At 55.2% G+C, this 17,191-nt stretch overlaps 1 protein-coding gene across 6 annotated transcripts in view; it reads left to right on the top strand.

Annotated features, from left to right (window-relative positions):
* Chd5 (chromodomain helicase DNA binding protein 5) overlaps positions 1 to 17,191 on the top strand; it is a 50,892-nt gene that overhangs the window by 27,233 nt on the left and 6,468 nt on the right. For 4 of the 6 annotated variants that reach the window (XM_021159631.3, XM_021159627.3, XM_021159625.3 and 1 more), the window contains exons 12-33: positions 1,234 to 1,365; positions 1,460 to 1,568; positions 2,383 to 2,574; positions 2,823 to 3,023; positions 5,392 to 5,529; positions 5,615 to 5,736; positions 6,444 to 6,617; positions 6,949 to 7,090; positions 8,276 to 8,407; positions 9,197 to 9,314; positions 9,942 to 10,066; positions 11,007 to 11,238; positions 11,444 to 11,554; positions 11,833 to 12,005; positions 12,490 to 12,673; positions 13,053 to 13,145; positions 13,342 to 13,430; positions 13,612 to 13,745; positions 14,121 to 14,265; positions 14,600 to 14,759; positions 15,223 to 15,302; positions 15,920 to 16,052. In XM_021159631.3, the coding sequence (XP_021015290.1) occupies positions 1,234 to 1,365; positions 1,460 to 1,568; positions 2,383 to 2,574; positions 2,823 to 3,023; positions 5,392 to 5,529; positions 5,615 to 5,736; positions 6,444 to 6,617; positions 6,949 to 7,090; positions 8,276 to 8,407; positions 9,197 to 9,314; positions 9,942 to 10,066; positions 11,007 to 11,238; positions 11,444 to 11,554; positions 11,833 to 12,005; positions 12,490 to 12,673; positions 13,053 to 13,145; positions 13,342 to 13,430; positions 13,612 to 13,745; positions 14,121 to 14,265; positions 14,600 to 14,759; positions 15,223 to 15,302; positions 15,920 to 16,052 (3,119 nt within the window). The remainder of the gene's footprint in view (positions 1 to 1,233; positions 1,366 to 1,459; positions 1,569 to 2,382; positions 2,575 to 2,822; positions 3,024 to 5,391; positions 5,530 to 5,614; positions 5,737 to 6,443; positions 6,618 to 6,948; positions 7,091 to 8,275; positions 8,408 to 9,196; positions 9,315 to 9,941; positions 10,067 to 11,006; positions 11,239 to 11,443; positions 11,555 to 11,832; positions 12,006 to 12,489; positions 12,674 to 13,052; positions 13,146 to 13,341; positions 13,431 to 13,611; positions 13,746 to 14,120; positions 14,266 to 14,599; positions 14,760 to 15,222; positions 15,303 to 15,919; positions 16,053 to 17,191) is intronic. The other 2 variants (XM_021159628.3, XM_021159626.2) reach the window with 1 other exon arrangement.

Here is a 17,191-nt window from a genome sequence, read left to right as displayed (position 1 = left end):
GCATCGGCAGGAGGAGCTCGCTCCCAAGGCTTGGGCAGGGCGAGCCTCTGCTGATTTCTGGGTGCAGGTGCTGGATGGCAGGTGGCTGCTGCCAGCCGGCCTTGGGGAAGGCCATGAGTACCTGTCACGGGGGGCAGCTTGCAGCTCTGAACTTTTCCAGCTTGGGATGGGCGGCCTACCCACTCTGTCCCTGACTGCAGGTCCTGTCAGACATTGCTGGGCGGGCAGAGGTTAAGAACCTGTGTGGCCACGGACTTCTGAGCTGGTCCTCACGTCACAAGGGTTTGCTAAAGCCTTGCTGGAGTGGTTTGTGGGGACCGGGAGACGTGTCTCTTATTGAAACATCCTTCCCATTTCCAGACTCCAGATGGTACCTGAGCTGTACCTTAGACTGACTGCCTCTCCCGTCCCTCTTTTATTAAAATGCATGCAAAAGCAAAAAGGACAGTTTCCTCTGCACCCCCAAAGAGGAGCGGGCGAATCTCCCAGAGTGTGCATAACAACCAATTATTCAGTGAAAATAAGCCACCGGTTTCCATGGTGACTGGGAATTGGCCTTGCTGTTCATGGTTCCCAGGCCACCTGCTGTCATAGCCCCCCCCCCATTCATTTGCCATCACCCTGGCTAGTCAGGGGTTCCCCAGCTCTCTGGTTTTGCAGGGCTCTCCTGGCTGGTTGCTGAAAATACTCAGATTGAGCAGGAAGTCTTGAGGACTCTTCCAATAGCCACTGTGGGACTTGTGACCCTGGGGATCTCTAGATGAGGCTGGCCCACCCGCAGGGATTGCTTCTTTCTTAGTTTGTAGGGAAGGACCCTCATCTCGGATGGATACTGCAAAACGCTTTGACTTTATGTTAGAACATGAAGTCTCTGAGCAGGGAAGAGATTCGTGGTGTCATTTCCTGTGTTGATCTCACATAGCAGGATGACCTCACCCCTGCACCAGAGGCTGGAAAGGACACTGGCTGCCACTTCTTAGCGCTCCGTTAGCACAGACTCACTGTCTCTGCCTTGGTGTCTCTATCATGGTCTCCATACCCTCATCTCTCCCTGCAAGCCTAGTGGCACTGGCGAGCTACTAAGCCTCTCTAGAGTTCTTACCGTGGTGTCCGTGTCCTGGTTGGGCCCAGAATACTAGGAGACCATGGGTGTGAGTGGATGGGCGTTTCATGTGGGGCCCTGCCTGGGACCTATTTGTGAGCCTCTCTCATCCCGTGCCTCCTGTGTTGCAGCTTTGACAAGAAGGGGGACATACATTACCTGATCAAGTGGAAGGACCTGCCCTACGACCAGTGCACCTGGGAAATTGATGAGATTGACATCCCCTACTACGACAACCTGAAGCAGGCCTACTGGGGCCACAGGTGTGCCGAGTGCTGGCAGCCAGGGTGCGGGCAGGGCTCCCGCTCGCTTGCTCAGTCTGAGTTTTGCTCATCTGTATCTGACGCTTCTCCACAGGGAGCTGATGCTGGGGGAAGATGCCAGGCTGCCCAAGCGGCTGGTGAAGAAGGGCAAGAAGCTGAAGGACGATAAACAAGAGAAGCCACCCGATACGCCCATCGTGGACGTGAGTGGAGACAGGGTGGAGGTGGCGGTGTGGCATTAGCAGGCCTGCCACCCTACGCGTGGCAGTAGAGGCAGGGTCTTTTCTCAAGGACCCTTCCTCGGGCCCTCATGGCCGGACACTGTTAGAGACTGTGAGGCTGGATGGGCCAGTGAGAAGAGCATACTGGTTTGGAACTCAGATATTGCCTGATTCTGCCACTTGAGTTCTGTGACTAAAGACATGTGCCACCATGCAGGACCCCCTGGGCATGTTTTAAGAAGCCCACCTTGGGCTGGAGGTGCGGCTCAGTTTGTAGATTGTCTGCCCTATAGATATAGGCCCTTGGTTTCAATTGTTAATCTTGACCTTGACTCCCATGCCTTTGACCCCAGCACTTAGAAGTTGGAGGCTGAAGAACCAAACATTCAGGGTTATCTTTGGCTACATCGTTGAGTTTGAGGCCACCCTGATCTACAGGAAACTTAACCTCAAAAACAAACAACTAAGCAACAACAACCAAAACCTCCAACGACCAGGGTCCATGGTGGGGACATGGTCCATTGGGAGGACCTTATTGGGAAAGTGACCTGGAGATACGGGACAAAAGGGGGCACAGTGACATTCGAGTGAGCAAGCCAGGCCTTTGCAGGCGTTAAGGTGTGGACCTAGGAAGTGTTTCTTGGAAGGAGTGACATTCTGGGGACACCTTGAGTATGGTGAGGAGAGGCTAGCAGAGCAGGAAGGGCTTTTAGACAGACTGCCTGCAAAGGCCTGGAGGCTTGATTCTGGTGGCCCAGGATTCAGGCTGTGTCTGATTCTTGACCTCCTACCCCAGCCCACAGTCAAGTTCGACAAGCAGCCATGGTACATCGACGCCACAGGAGGCACACTGCACCCTTACCAGCTGGAGGGCCTTAACTGGTTACGCTTCTCCTGGGCCCAGGGCACTGACACTATCCTGGCTGACGAGATGGGTTTGGGGAAGACAGTACAGACCATTGTGTTTCTCTATTCTCTGTACAAGGAGGTGGGCAGACAGGAGGGCAAGCAGGGCTGGGCGGGCAGGGTCTGAGTGGGCGGGGTTCTGGGTGGGCGGGGCTCTGAGAGGGCGGGGTCTGGGAGGCGGGGTCTGGGAAGGTGGGGTCTGGGTGGGAGGGGGAGGGTCTGGGCAGGTTGGAGCTGGGCAGATGGGGGCTGGATAGGCAGGGGCTGGGTGGACGGGGGCTGGTGTCATCCACTGGCAGCCAGCTTCACCACCTCAGGTTCTCTCTGCAGGGCCACTCCAAGGGGCCTTACCTAGTCAGTGCGCCCCTGTCCACCATCATCAACTGGGAAAGGGAGTTTGAGATGTGGGCGCCTGACTTTTACGTGGTCACCTACACGGGGGACAAGGAGAGCCGCTCTGTGATCCGTGAGAACGAGTTTTCCTTTGAGGACAACGCCATTCGCGGTGGGAAGAAAGTATTCCGCATGAAGGTGAGTGCTGTCTTCAACCAGGAGGCTCTGGGACTACTGAGCCCTGCAGTGTCCATATTTCTAGGCCAATGCCACAATTGTTCTTTACTGATGCGATGGCACATCATTGGCTGAGGCTAAATCTCCACAGACCTGGGGGCCAGCTCTTCAGCCAGGCTCACTGTGAGGCCCCAGGAGGCATCCATCCGCCTCTTCCAGCTTCTGGTGTCTGAGGATTGCATGGCTTAATACACTTCTCTGCTCCTGCCTCTGTTACCGGGCATCCTCCTTGGGTGTGACCCCTCTCATAAAGACACCACCGCTCACGGTGGAGTGAGAGCTACCATGGCTTAGCCGAATAACTCTTACCTACCAAGTCATATTTCAAAAACCAAACCAAAACAAAAACCAGCCAGATGGATATGAATCTTGGAGAGGTGATATTTATCCTAGAAGAGCCAGGAGTTAGTTAACAGTGGGTGTGGTGTCTTGGTGTCCTCACTGGTCTTTGGCCCTGCAGAGGGTCTTGTCATAGGGCAGGCTGTGACCCAACAGCCCTTGGGAGATGACAGTCTGCATTTGTAAAATACCCCATGCTCAGTGAGGTGACTCAGTCGGTAGAAGTGCTCGCCGCACCCGCCGTGCACACCTGAGCATGAGTTTCGTCCTTGGCCTCATGTAAAAAAAGCCAGATGTGGGCTGCGTGTCTGCGATCCCAGCACTCCCAGGACAAGATGGGAGCAAACAAAGGCAGAGTCGCTGGGCTTAGAACCTTGCAGGCCCCTTTCAAGGCTTAGGCTCAGGGCTATGTGTAGAATGGAGAGTGGGGGTGGGGGGAGGGAGGAGGCAGGAAGACTCTTAAGAGCCAGAGGTGACTTTAAGCCAACAGCATTTTCTAGATACAACAGGGCAGATACATAAATGAACTCCCTGAGACCGTGGCAGCACAGGTCAGATCTACACATGCTCGAGCCACACGAAATTTTAGCACAGAGGAGAAGTGGGCACAAAGTTCCACCCCTAGACAGGAAGCTGTTGGCTGCTGGGAGAGGGAAGGCCAGTTTTCTCCAATGGAGTGACACCAGGTGTACAATCCAGGCTGCAGGCCGGGCTTCCACAAACAACACAGGGCCCACATTTGTTTGTTTTTATTGAGATTGAGAGAATGTGAAATTGGGTACACAGGGCAAGTGGAGGAGAATCTGGGGTACAGGGAAATATGATTCAAATGTATCATGTGAGGTTGTCCAAGAATAAGTAAAGAGATCATTTTAAAAAGTCGCGGGCTACCTAGCCTGGTGCACAGGGCACAGCAGGAACAGGAGAGACTCAGGTTTCAACAAAGCGGAGAACTGACTCCTGAGGTTATCATCTGAGCTGCACATATACTGTGGCACACATACATACACTCACACCATGCACACATGTACGCACCCACACCCACATACACACACACACACACCTCATACACACACACACACACACACACGCACACACACACTCATACCCCATAAACCCATACTATACCACACACCCACACACATACACACTCACACATATTCTCACAGACACACGCACCCCATACACACACACATGCACACACACTCACACCCCATACACCCACACTAAACCACACACCCACACACCCACACTCATCCACACATACACACCCACACACACACTCATACCCCATACACCCACACTATACCACACACACACACAAACACACTCATCCACCCCCACACACACACTCACACTCACACCCCATATACACACACTACACCACAGACATACACAACACACACTCACACATATTCTCACACACACACGCACCCCATACACACACACATGCACACACACTCACACCCCATACACCCACACTATACCACACACACACACACTCACACCCCATATACCCACACTACACCAGACACACACAACACACACTCACATCACACACACACACACACACACATGCTGTTAAAGACAGGGTCTCATCACTGCATATACTGGCTAGCTTGCCTGCCTGTGGGCTCCTGTCTCTGCCTCCCATCTCACTAGCATTACAGGCCGGTGGCTTTATGTGAGCTATGGTGACCAGTCTCTCATGCTCACTCACCAGGACTCCTGGTTGCAATGATAACCTTAAACACTTTCCACTCCAGACTGTTGTATGTGTGGGTGTGGGGCCCGCGAGGGTGGAGGGGTGATGTTTCTCATCTACTGCAACATCACCTTCTCGAGGACACTGTGCTTTAGCCATGAAGTGCCTGGCTCCCCGGAATGCTTGTGTGGGATTCCCACTCACTTTCTCAGCTCTGCCCCCATCCCTTTGGTCTGTCCCTGCCATCCCTGCCATCTCCTTCCATGTTCTTGCCTCTCCCCACAGAAGGAAGTGCAGATCAAATTCCACGTGTTGCTCACCTCTTATGAGCTCATCACCATTGACCAAGCCATCCTGGGCTCCATCGAGTGGGCCTGCCTCGTGGTGGACGAGGCTCACCGGCTCAAGAACAACCAGTCCAAGGTAGGAGGCACTGGCTGTGGGGCTTATCCCGCTGGGTGTGGCCACGGCTCTGTGCCTCCTCACACCCGGTCTCTTCTCCCCCAAGTTCTTTAGGGTCTTGAATAGCTACAAGATTGACTACAAGCTACTGCTGACAGGGACCCCCCTCCAGAACAACCTGGAGGAACTGTTCCATCTCCTCAACTTCCTGACTCCAGAGAGGTTCAAGTGCGTCCCCTGGGCCTGGCAGGAGTGAGGGGTTGCAGCCCTGTGAAGGCATGGCAGCCGCCTATACTGGCTCTGAGAACTGCTTGGGGACCTCAGTTTCCCCATTAGTCAAAAGGGAACATGGGTAGTATTCTGGGATGATCTTGTGTTGGAAGGTCTCAGCATTCCTGGGGAATTTACAACTGCCCCCAACAAACCAGGGTTTGCTTTAGCTCTGTTTCAGAAGGCCCTGGGGCTTCTCCTGGGTTCCTACCCATGTGCCTCCTTGCCTACCACCTCTGGCTCATTTCAGCCCACAGTAACTGAAGTGACCCACGCGAGCTTAGCAATGGCAAATAGAGGCCAGATCTGGGGTGGGGTGGAGATGGAAGCAAAGATGGCCCCTTCCTTCCTAGGCCTGCTCCAATGGGGGAGGGGGCTCAGGGAGGAGTGTCATGTTTCCATGGCGATTCAAGGGCAGGTTGTGGCACACTTGGCCAGGTCTTCTTTTTTGTAGTCTGGGTTGGTTCTGGGAACTTCAGAACAGCGGTGATAGGTGGGATGCAGGCTCAGATGGAGCCTGAGTGGTCACATGGCACTGGCCGCTGGCCTGTGCTGGCCATGCCTTCTGTCCTGTCTCATCCACCCTGGGCCCGATTTCCTCTGCAGAGGACAGTAGTCTACTTTGACCCTCTGCTTCTGACACTTATCCTGGCTCTTTATTGCAGCAATCTGGAAGGCTTCTTGGAGGAGTTTGCCGACATATCCAAGGAAGATCAGATCAAAAAGCTGCATGATCTGTTGGGGCCGCACATGCTTCGGCGGCTCAAGGCCGATGTGTTCAAGAACATGCCGGCTAAGACAGAGCTGATTGTCCGAGTGGAGCTGAGCCAGATGCAGAAGTGAGTGCTGGAGGCTCACCTGTCCTGCAGCAACTGGCCCTTCTCCTGGTCTTGTGTCCTCAGCCACCCCTTCCCGCAGGCCCCATCTGCCTTTCCTGACCATTTCCTGGGGTTGACAGGAGTCCTTGCTCAGTGATCTCCTTCCCCCTCCATCAATTGCAGTGACTACGGTCAGGCTGCCTCAGTTGTAGTAATGTCTCCCCTTGACGTTTTATCCGTACCTGGTGCCTGGGGCACCACCAACCCTTCTGAAAGTAGAGCCTGCCCTTTAGGAATCTGGGGGGACCTGGGGAGGCGGAGTCCAGCTAACCTTGACCGCACCCTGTTGCAGGAAGTACTACAAGTTCATCCTGACTCGGAACTTTGAGGCGCTCAATTCCAAGGGGGGTGGCAACCAGGTGTCTCTACTCAATATCATGATGGATCTGAAGAAGTGCTGCAACCATCCGTACCTCTTCCCTGTGGCTGCTGTGGTGGGTTCCCTGTGGCCATCTTGGTGGGTCCCTATGGCTGCCATGGTGGGTTTCCCTGCTACAGTGGGCTCTCTATGGCCATCATATAGGTCTCTACAGGTCTGTACTGGCTCTTGTGTTGCCTGTGGTCACTGTGATGGGTTGTCCGTGGCCACCATGGTGGGTCTCTAATGGCTTCTGTGGTTGTGGTAGATCCCTGTGGCTGCCATGGTGGCTTCCCTGTGACCATCATACAGGTCCCTAGTTGAGCGCCATGGTTGAAGTACCGTGGTTGGTTCTTCATGCTTGACACGCATGTGTTCCCTGTGGACAGTATGGTGTGGAATGTTCCCTGAGGCCAGTAGGTGCCTCCCTGCTGCGGTGGTTTCTTGTGATCTCTAAGGAAGGTGCCCGTGGCTAGGTGCCTTGGCCCCAGTCCTCTGTTCCTTTACTAGTATGACTTCTAGAGGTGATGTGTGTCTCCATCCTGTTCCTTTGGAAGCTGCCTCTTTTCACTGCTTGGCTCCAGGTCATTTCTTCCCAACCTCTACCAGTAGCCCCAAAGCCTCCCCAGCCTCAGCACTGGACCTCCAGGGAGCCCTGAGGGCTGACCTGGCTTCCCTTCACCCTTCTAGGGAGTTTATCCTGGGTCATCTGAGTGGCAGAAGCTAGCCAGGCGCTGGGCTCTGGAATTTGTCTAGCGCAGGGCAGTGGTCATGGAAAGCTGATGCTCCTTGTGGAGCTCAGAGAGACCACTCCATCACTGCCCTTAGGGTTCAGACTCATCCTCTGCAGGCCCAGCTCTCTCACTGCTGCAGAGACAGGCCTGGCCACTGGAGGTCCTTCTTGTGTGGCTCAGGAACCTTGTGGGGTCTGCCTGTAGATTGATCTGCTCCTCTGAAGCCAGAGGCCTGGCACGGTTTAATGCTTTCCAGGACAGTGACCAAGCCAGTTTCCGTGGACAGGTCCTGGGGCTTCATTTTAGAGCTAGGCAGAGAGTGAGGCTGGCAGGCCTGTGCCATGCTTAAGCATGGTCTGGAGCGAGGCACTGTTGACGCTCTTGAGCACGCTTGGGTTTGGTCTCTGTGCTCAGTAGTACAGGTGGGCAAGTGGCCCATGGCCGGGCACTTAGCCCTCACTACAGTCTCTTTGGTGCCAAGCAAGAGGAAGGGCCACCAAGGCTCTGCTGCTGTGCTGTGTCCACAGGAAGCCCCTGTGTTGCCCAATGGCTCCTACGACGGCAGCTCCCTGGTCAAGTCTTCAGGGAAGCTCATGCTGCTGCAGAAGATGCTGAAGAAACTGCGGGACGAAGGGCACAGAGTGCTGATCTTCTCCCAGGTGAGTGTCGCCCGCCCGGGAGCCAGAGAACAGCCACAGAGAGAGTCAGCCTGCCTGCCTGGGGGCTGGAGGCCTCAAGTCGGTCCCTGGCACATGAAGAGGGTCTGGTTGCTATAGAGACCAGCGTGTTCCCCATCTCATCCCCCTGTCCCTGCCCCTCCAGCTCGTGTGACTAGGCTGGTGTGAGAAGCCCCGTCTTACTACTGTGTGCCATGGACGACTAAGGTCCAGATTGATAGGTCAGGCACTGGACACGGAACAGGGAAAAACAGCACCTCAGGCTCAACTCTTGTGGGAGGAGGGATAAGCACGCCCTCAGACTTACCAATGAGGGCAGGAGGCAGAGGGCAGAATCCAAATCCCTGTGCTTTGAGGTGTCGAGTGGTAGCTCCATATATTTGAACTATGTAAAGACAGGAAGGGACCAGTCAGGAATCTGGGAGCTGGAAGCTGTGTGTGTGTGTGTGTGTCTGTGTGTGTGTGTGTGTGTGTGTGTGTGTAGCCAGGTGGTTGGAAGTAGTTAAGGGGAGAAGAAGAAAGCATTGTGTCTGCAGAGCATTGAATGCCAGCAGAGGGGCTGGGGGGCCACTCCTTTGGGGAAATGGGAGTGAACCAGAGGCTTGTTATACCTGAGGCTAGGGATGGAGGTTCCTCTGCAGAATGGTGGTGGGTGATGGGTGAGGCTGGGGCTGCGTTCTTTTTGGGGAGGCCTACTTTAGACATGTTAACCCCCACTCCGGGCGTCTCTGTTCTCCTACCCATGGTGGTGTGTGTCCGCATTTCTTGTAGATGACCAAGATGTTGGACCTCTTGGAGGACTTCCTGGAGTACGAGGGCTACAAGTATGAGCGGATCGACGGCGGCATCACTGGGGGCCTCCGGCAAGAGGCCATCGACAGATTCAACGGTACTCATCTCTCTCGGGGTAACCCTGTGTCTTGGGGTGTCTTAGCCTCAGCATCCAATGAACAGTGCTTTCCAACCTGCTTTGCATATTGGAAGAAACACACCAGTCCTTACACCACAACTTGTCTATCATCATCATCATCATCATTATTATTATTTTTATTTTAAGATAAGGATTGCTATAAAGCTCAGGCTCACCTCTAGCTCACCATCCTCCTGCCTCAGTCTCCAGGGGCTGGGGTTACCTGTGTGCCACTACACCAGAGACATTTTATGGTCTATTGGTTTTGAGGATACTCAGCAGATGATGAATTCTCTAAGCAGCATTTTAGAGTTGTATGAGAAGAAGCCTGACTGGGAAGGAATACTGTCACCCCTCTTTGGTTGATACCCACTTGGCGCTTGAAGGTCAACTTCCCTCTCTTTCTGGTTCCCTTCAGCTCAGCAGGGCCTGGCCTCAGCGGGGCTGTGCGAGCCCAGCAGATGTGGCTGCCTCTCTGGAATCATAACCTCTGCCCTTGCCTCGGCCAGGGACCTTTGCTCGGGTTCCTCGCCTCCTATCTCCTTCCACCGACCCCTGCCTAGCTGTGCTCATTAACTCACACATGCCCGTTGGCCTCTTTCTCAGCTCCCGGGGCCCAACAGTTCTGCTTCCTGCTCTCAACACGGGCCGGTGGCCTGGGCATCAACCTGGCCACAGCTGACACGGTCATCATCTATGACTCAGACTGGAACCCTCACAATGACATCCAGGTCTGTGCCTCGTCTCCTGCTGCGCTCTCGGCTCCTCTGTCCTTTCCTGTCCTTATTCCTATACCCCTGTTTCTGTGTCCCACCTCTCACAGTATGAAAACATCAGCCTAAAAGGGGACCCTGGGCGGTGAAGGGAGAGGGGCACAAAATGGCTCAGAGAGGGCAGAGGGCGTGTTCAAGACACACAGCAACCTGAATGCCAGCCTGGGTTGGTCCCATTACCTTCGGGTCCCTGGCCAGGGAAGGAGGCAGGATGAGGGAGTCAGTCACAAGATCCACAGGGGTGCCAGTTTTGGAGGGGATAGGGACTATAGGGAGCCTGCTGGGCATAGGGGAGAGGGAGAAATAGGGACAGATGGAAAGAGAGTAGGGCGTTGTAGGAATAGAATCCCCGATGTTCTACAGTCTCCTCACTCTGGGGCAGAACATGATACACTTTGATAATCTGGGGTGCACACACACATGTGTGTTGTATATAATGTCTCACTAGAGCCATATCCTATAGACAGACTGGAGCCTCAGGCATATTCTCCAGGGCAGTTCCTAGGCCTTGCTACTCTCAAGGCGGCTGTGTCTCCAGCACAGGGCTCTTCTGTCCCATTACCACACACCAAGGTTTAGGCTGCCTTTCCATGATGCAGCACTGGAGTCCCAGGAAGCTCAATTTCCATCAAACACGCAGGATGCTTCTTGACAACCCCATGTGTGTCTGCAGTCACATCCAGATCCATTTTTCACTCTAAACCAACTGGCCACCATGCTGCCGCACACTGAAGTCCGCACAGACACACAGTGCGCCTCCCCCTATGATCAGACTGCCCATTGCGTGGCCACGGGCTTACAAACATGGTCCTCTCTGGTGTGCCCCACTGTGGCTGGGAGCCCCGAGTCAAGCCCCGGGTGCTGAGCTGTGTTCTTCCCCCACCCCGCCCCCACCCAGGCCTTTAGCCGTGCTCACCGCATCGGGCAGAACAAAAAGGTCATGATCTACCGCTTTGTGACACGGGCCTCCGTGGAGGAGCGCATCACTCAGGTGGCCAAGCGTAAGATGATGCTCACACACCTAGTGGTGCGGCCTGGCCTGGGCTCCAAGTCGGGCTCCATGACCAAGCAGGAACTGGATGATATCCTAAAGTTCGGGACAGAGGAGCTTTTCAAGGACGACGTGGAAGGTGGGCCTCTTTTCTGTGGGAGTGTGGTGGGGGCTTGGGGTGAACCTGTTTGAGGCATTCAGGACCCCAGGGTTCTTGCCCTTTTCTCTACTCCCAGCCTGTGACACCCCTTAGAGTTGGTTAGGGTGGCGTCTCTGCTTGCCTCCCATCAACCCTGCTGTTCTTCAGTGCCCTGAAACCATGTTCCTCCTCCTCTGCCTCTCAGGCATGATGTCCCAGGGCCAGAGGCCTACCACACCCATCCCTGACATACAGTCTACCAAGGGCGGATCTCTGACCGCCGGCGCAAAGAAAAAGCACGGCAGCACCCCGCCAGGTAGGGGCCCACCTGAGTCACCCCAGCCTTTTGTCTAGTCAGGTGGCTGCACCTGGACAAGAGGAGGTCCTCTGCTGCCCATGGCTGCCCCTTAGGTTGCCCTCTGTTGGTAGGTGGTGAGGGAGCTGCCACACCCAGCTAGGTTAGGGTGTAGCTTCCTTGCCGGGTGGCTCACTGACCTTATCCCAGCGGGAAGGCTGTTCTTAGCAGCTGGTCCGGCGGACGGTCCTGAGCACCTTACAACTGTGTCTACCCGATGTGTCCTGCCCACCCCGCAGGTGATAACAAAGATGTAGAAGACAGCAGTGTGATCCATTATGACGACGCAGCCATATCCAAGCTGCTGGATCGGAACCAGGACGCCACGGATGACACCGAGCTGCAGAACATGAACGAGTACCTGAGCTCCTTCAAGGTGGCTCAGTATGTGGTCCGCGAGGAAGATGGCGTGGTAAGGCCTTTTGAGTGCTCTGGGGCCCTGCCTTATTTCCATACCGCCCCTTGCGCCCCACCCCCGGTAGCTTTTCCCCACCCGCCAGTCTACCCCATGCTTCTGTCTTGGCCTGCTCTAGAAACTTCTACCTCATCTCCCTCCTGTGTTCTGAAAAGCCTGATTGCCCCACGGCTCCTAATCGTTCCCATGGGCCTCTCCACATCCTCTGAACCCCTGCGACTCTCCTTGCAGATGTGGGCACTGCTTATATATATTTTCCTTTAAAACCATGAACCCCAAGAACAGTGTCTGGGGCTCTACAGTAGCCTACCAAGACCAGGATGCACACACATGTGGAGTGAGCAGGAGACCAGCATGATTGGGGAGGGCTTCCTGGAATAGGCAACCCCCCCCCTCGCTTGTCCCATGGGCTTGTGAAGGTGGGTGAGGCGTGGCAGAACAACTGGGTGTGCCCGGCTATCCCCCACATCGACATCCCCAGGAAGAGGTAGAGAGGGAGGTGATCAAGCAGGAGGAGAACGTGGACCCTGACTACTGGGAGAAGCTGCTGCGCCATCACTATGAACAGCAGCAGGAGGACTTGGCCCGCAACCTGGGCAAGGGCAAGCGCATCCGCAAGCAGGTCAACTACAATGATGCCTCCCAGGAGGACCAGGGTGCGTGTGGTGAGCAGGGGCACGCCGGCCGGCATGGGGCTGTGGGGCCGGGTATGCGGACGGGGCAAGAGTGGGAGCAGACAGCTAGGCTTCTGGGAGGAAAGGGGTTGCAGGCAGGTTGTGGGGATGAGATGGCCATCGGCCAGGTGGCTCCAAGCACACCTTGGCCGTGGCGTGGATGAGCCTCCGAGAGTCAGCTTCCTGCTGTGGAACGGGCAGAGTAGCCATGCGCTTCCTGAGTGCGAATGCCTGGGCCGGGATTATCAACTGAGTTCCGGGCAAAAGTACCTGGCGGCCATTGACTAGTCTGGGAGGTGGGGAGGGGGCTAGGCTTGGCCTTGGCTGCCTGAGGCTGGGCCGGGCCCCTTCCATGCCCCTCTGCTTACAGAGTGGCAGGATGAGCTCTCGGACAACCAGTCGGAGTATTCCATTGGTTCTGAGGATGAGGACGAGGACTTTGAGGAGCGACCAGAAGGGCAGAGTGAGTGCTAGTGTGTGACCCAAGTTGTTCCGGTGCTGCAGGGGGTGGGGGGGGGGGAGGGTGACGGCCGGGTGGGGTGGGCTAGGGTGCCCATGGGAGCTTTAGGAGGAGGTGCTGAGGGTCTCCTCATCCCGAGGGGCAGGTGGAGCCTCTGCACCCCAGCCTGAGGGTCTGTGGCGGGCTGTTTGTTCCCTAGGTGGACGACGACAATCCAGGAGGCAGCTTAAGAGTGACAGGGACAAGCCCCTGCCTCCCCTTCTGGCTCGGGTTGGGGGCAACATTGAGGTGGGTCCTGCACATTACCCAGACCCTCCAGGCTGACTCCTTACAGCCCAGGGTGTGAAAGAGGAGCTGAGGGTTTTCTCAGACTCGGAACCTCTGGGTTCAAGTGTTCCTTGCTCTTCTTCCCCATCCCATAATTCTGGCCGTATAACCTGAGGTCACAACCTTTCACTATCCTGGCCAGGTTCTGGGCTTCAATGCCAGACAGAGGAAGGCTTTTTTGAACGCCATCATGCGCTGGGGCATGCCACCTCAGGATGCCTTCAACTCCCACTGGCTGGTGCGGGACCTTCGAGGGAAGAGTGAGAAGGAATTTAGGTAAAGGGTCCCAGTGAGGTGGCGGCCGGGAGGGTGTGGCCCCCGATGCCTGGGTGAAGTGGGCCCTATACCCGCCCAGCTAAGGGTGCCTGGAGAGGTCATGGTTGTCAGATCTTATGGGTATGGGTGTGGTGTGTTGGGCGGGGCTGATTTATAGGAAATACTGCCCAGCAGTCCTCTTGCCCAAACTCTCTGGGATAGTGCTGTTGGCCATCCAGGGCCAGCATCTAAGGAGGGTCCCCTGCCAGTGAGGCTCTTCTGCCTTTCTGAGAACCTGACCACAGCAGGCCTGCTGTAGTGGAAGATTCCACGTCAGAGGTCTCTAGGGGTCCTGCCAGCCTCCCCACTCCCTGAGCCCCAGTACCCCCACCCCAGGGCCTATGTATCACTCTTCATGCGCCACCTGTGTGAGCCGGGCGCAGACGGCGCGGAGACCTTCGCAGACGGCGTGCCCCGGGAGGGCCTGTCTAGGCAGCACGTGCTCACGCGTATTGGGGTCATGTCGCTGGTTAGGAAGAAGGTGGGTGAGTAAGCCTCTACTAGCCTTCTGGCTGGCATGTGGCCCTGGCACTGCCTCTGGTGGGGGGCAGCCGCCAAAGGATAAATGGGGGTCAGGTCACACAGCTATCTATGTCTGAGACAGACCAAAGGGACAGACTGGAGGCACCCTGTAGGCTGAGGCTAGGAGGGTGGGTTCTAAGGAACGGGAACACCGGCAGAAGTTTGGGTCAGAAGGGCGTCTGACCTTAATAACCTTGGGCAGGGCAGCACCCCAAACCCATGGCATTCTCAGTCTTGTGGGCTGTCTCTGAGAGGTGACCACTGTCCCCTCTGCTACCCTCCTACTGCCCCAGGTGCAGGAGTTTGAGCATGTCAACGGCAAGTACAGCACCCCAGACCTGGTCCCCGAGGGGCCCGAGGGCAAGAAGCCGGGCGAGGTCATCTCCTCAGACCCCAACACACCCGTGCCTGCCAGCCCTGCACAGCTCCCACCGGCCCCACTGGGCCTGCCAGGTCTGGGCTTAGGGAGCGCGTGGGAGAGCTTTTGGGTCATGGGAGGTGGACCAAGTATAACGTGTAACCTACAGTGTGAGGGGTCACCCCCCACGCCCGCTCCAAACAACTTGTCAGGCTTTTAGCCACAGCTTTGAGATTGTACTCACACATGTGACACCCAATCTGCCTTTCTAACATTCCAACCCTGGGCCACGCCCCCTCTTCTGCTTCCTGGGCAACTTCGATGCTGGGCTTAGAGTGTCTGACAGTGCCCACTGCGACCTCACCAGCCAGGCCAGGGTCTTACAAGGGTCTGAGTTGGAAGCCTGACTTGGAGCCCTGCTCATCTCTCCTGAACTTGTCTCCCATTGAGGAGCACCTGCAAGGCCAGGCCTCTCTCTCACCTGGCCCCCTGTTCCCCACCCTGCTCCCATGTCCTGTCTACGCCTACCTGTCTCACCTCTTTCCCTTGATGCTGCAGACAAAATGGAAGCCCAGCTGGGCTACACAGATGAGAAGGAGTCAGGCATGCAGAAGCCAAAGAAGTCCCTGGAAATCCAGGTTGGAAGTCACTGGTGGCTGGGGCTGTGGGAAGTATGGGTGGAGCTTGGTCAGGTCCAACTGGGAACAGCTCAGGCCTTCCTGGTTCCCACTTCTGGTCACTGGATGTCTTAGTCAGGGTTTCTATTCCTGTACAAACATCATGACGAAGAAGCAAGTTGGGGAGGAAAGGGTTTATTCAGCTTACACTTCCATACTGCTGTTCATCACCAAAGGAAGTCAGGACTGGAACTCAAGCAAGTCAGAAAGCAGGAGCTGATGCAGAGGCCATGGAGGGATGTTACTTACTGGCTTGTTTCCTCTGGCTTGCTCAGCTTGCTTTCTTATAGATCCCAGGTCTACCAGCCCAGAGATGGTCCCACCCACAGTGGGCCCTCCCACCCTTGATCACTAGCTGGATCTCGTGGAGACATTTTCCCAAGGGAGGCTCCTTTCTCTGTGATAACTCCAGCTTGTGTCAAGTTGACACACAAACTAGCCAGTACATTAGGCCTGGGGGACCAGGCAGAGAGCAAACGGAGACATCTGGGGTTGAGGGCTCCCAGCCTGGTGCATATCCCCTGCCCTGCATTCCTGCTGAGGCCCAGGTCCTGTAGCCCCCTGGCTTGTCCTTCCAGGCCCTGCCAACTGCCCTGGACAGAGTAGAGGGTGAAGACAAACATCAGAGCTCAGACAGCAAGGACAGGGCTCGGGAGGAGAGGACAGAAGAGGTGGAGAAGGCCCAGGGGTCTCCAGAGCAGCCACTGAAAGGTAGGGCTCTCTTGGAACAGTCCACAACCTCTGCAGCCCTGCGAGAGTCAGGGAACCACACTCCAGCCTGTACCCTGCCTGGGTGCTGGCTGTCCCACCACCTGCTAGTGGAAAGGGAAAGGGTCTCTCTCTATACACACTCGAATCCTGACCTGTAGAGTTTGGGGTCCTTGGATTATGTTTTGATGACAAGGTTCTGGTTTGCAAACAGGAGTCTGCCCGATTCTGTCAAAGTTGCTTTCTGGCTTGGCTCTGCTGGGGTTTGTACGTTGCCTTTTGAGTACTGGAAAAAGACATCTGGGTGTGAGGTTCTTAATATCACTCCAGATCATTAGGTAGTGCTTGTTAATTATACGCCTAAGGTTTTTATCTTAATCTACTTGTTGGTATTTGCCATGATCAGTCACTTCTTGAGAACATTTATGGTACAATTTCACTGCGATGGCAGGACCACACCAGACCGTGTGGTTAGCTGGATATTTGTTTTGGCGTTTAGTGTTGGTGATAATTACCGTCCCTCTTGATAGATTTGGCTTTCAAGGTTACTCGGTTGGGAGGTTGGGAGATGGCTCTGTTTGTAAAGCAAAAAAAAAACTCAACCCCAAGCCAACCCTCCCTCCACAGCCAACCAACCCCAGAATACAGAATATGCCGGTAAGCCCAGGGCTGAGGACACTTGGGAGACAGGGATCCTGGGGCTTGCTGGCCAATCTAGCCAAATCCAGGCTCAACAGGGTTGTCTCAAAAACACAAGGAGATAATTAAGGATGACACAAGTGTCCCCTCTGGCCTTCACACTCACGTGCACACCCCCTTCCCATGTGCACACACAGACTTATGTGCGCACATTTATTTTCACCTCTATGTTGGTTATTTTGTTATATATATTTTTTTAATTACATATTTTCCTCAATTACATTTCCAATGCTATCCCAAAAGTCCCCCATACCCCCCTCCTTCCCTACCCACTCATTCCCATTTTTTTTGGCCCTGGCATTCCCCTGTACTGGGGCATATAAAGTTTGTGTGTCCAATGGGCCTCTCTTTCCAGTGATGGCCGACTAGGCCATCTTTCAATACATATGCAGCTAGAGACAAGAGCTCCGGGGTACTGGTTAGTTCATAATGTTGTTCCACCT

The sequence above is a fragment of the Mus caroli genome, unplaced genomic scaffold (assembly GCF_978045245.1).
Source record: "Mus caroli unplaced genomic scaffold, Mus_caroli_1 scaffold_6, whole genome shotgun sequence".
Classification (NCBI taxonomy): Eukaryota; Metazoa; Chordata; class Mammalia; order Rodentia; family Muridae; genus Mus; species Mus caroli.
The sequence above is the reverse complement of the archived record's forward strand: the minus strand, read 5'-3'. Positions and strand labels throughout refer to the sequence as shown.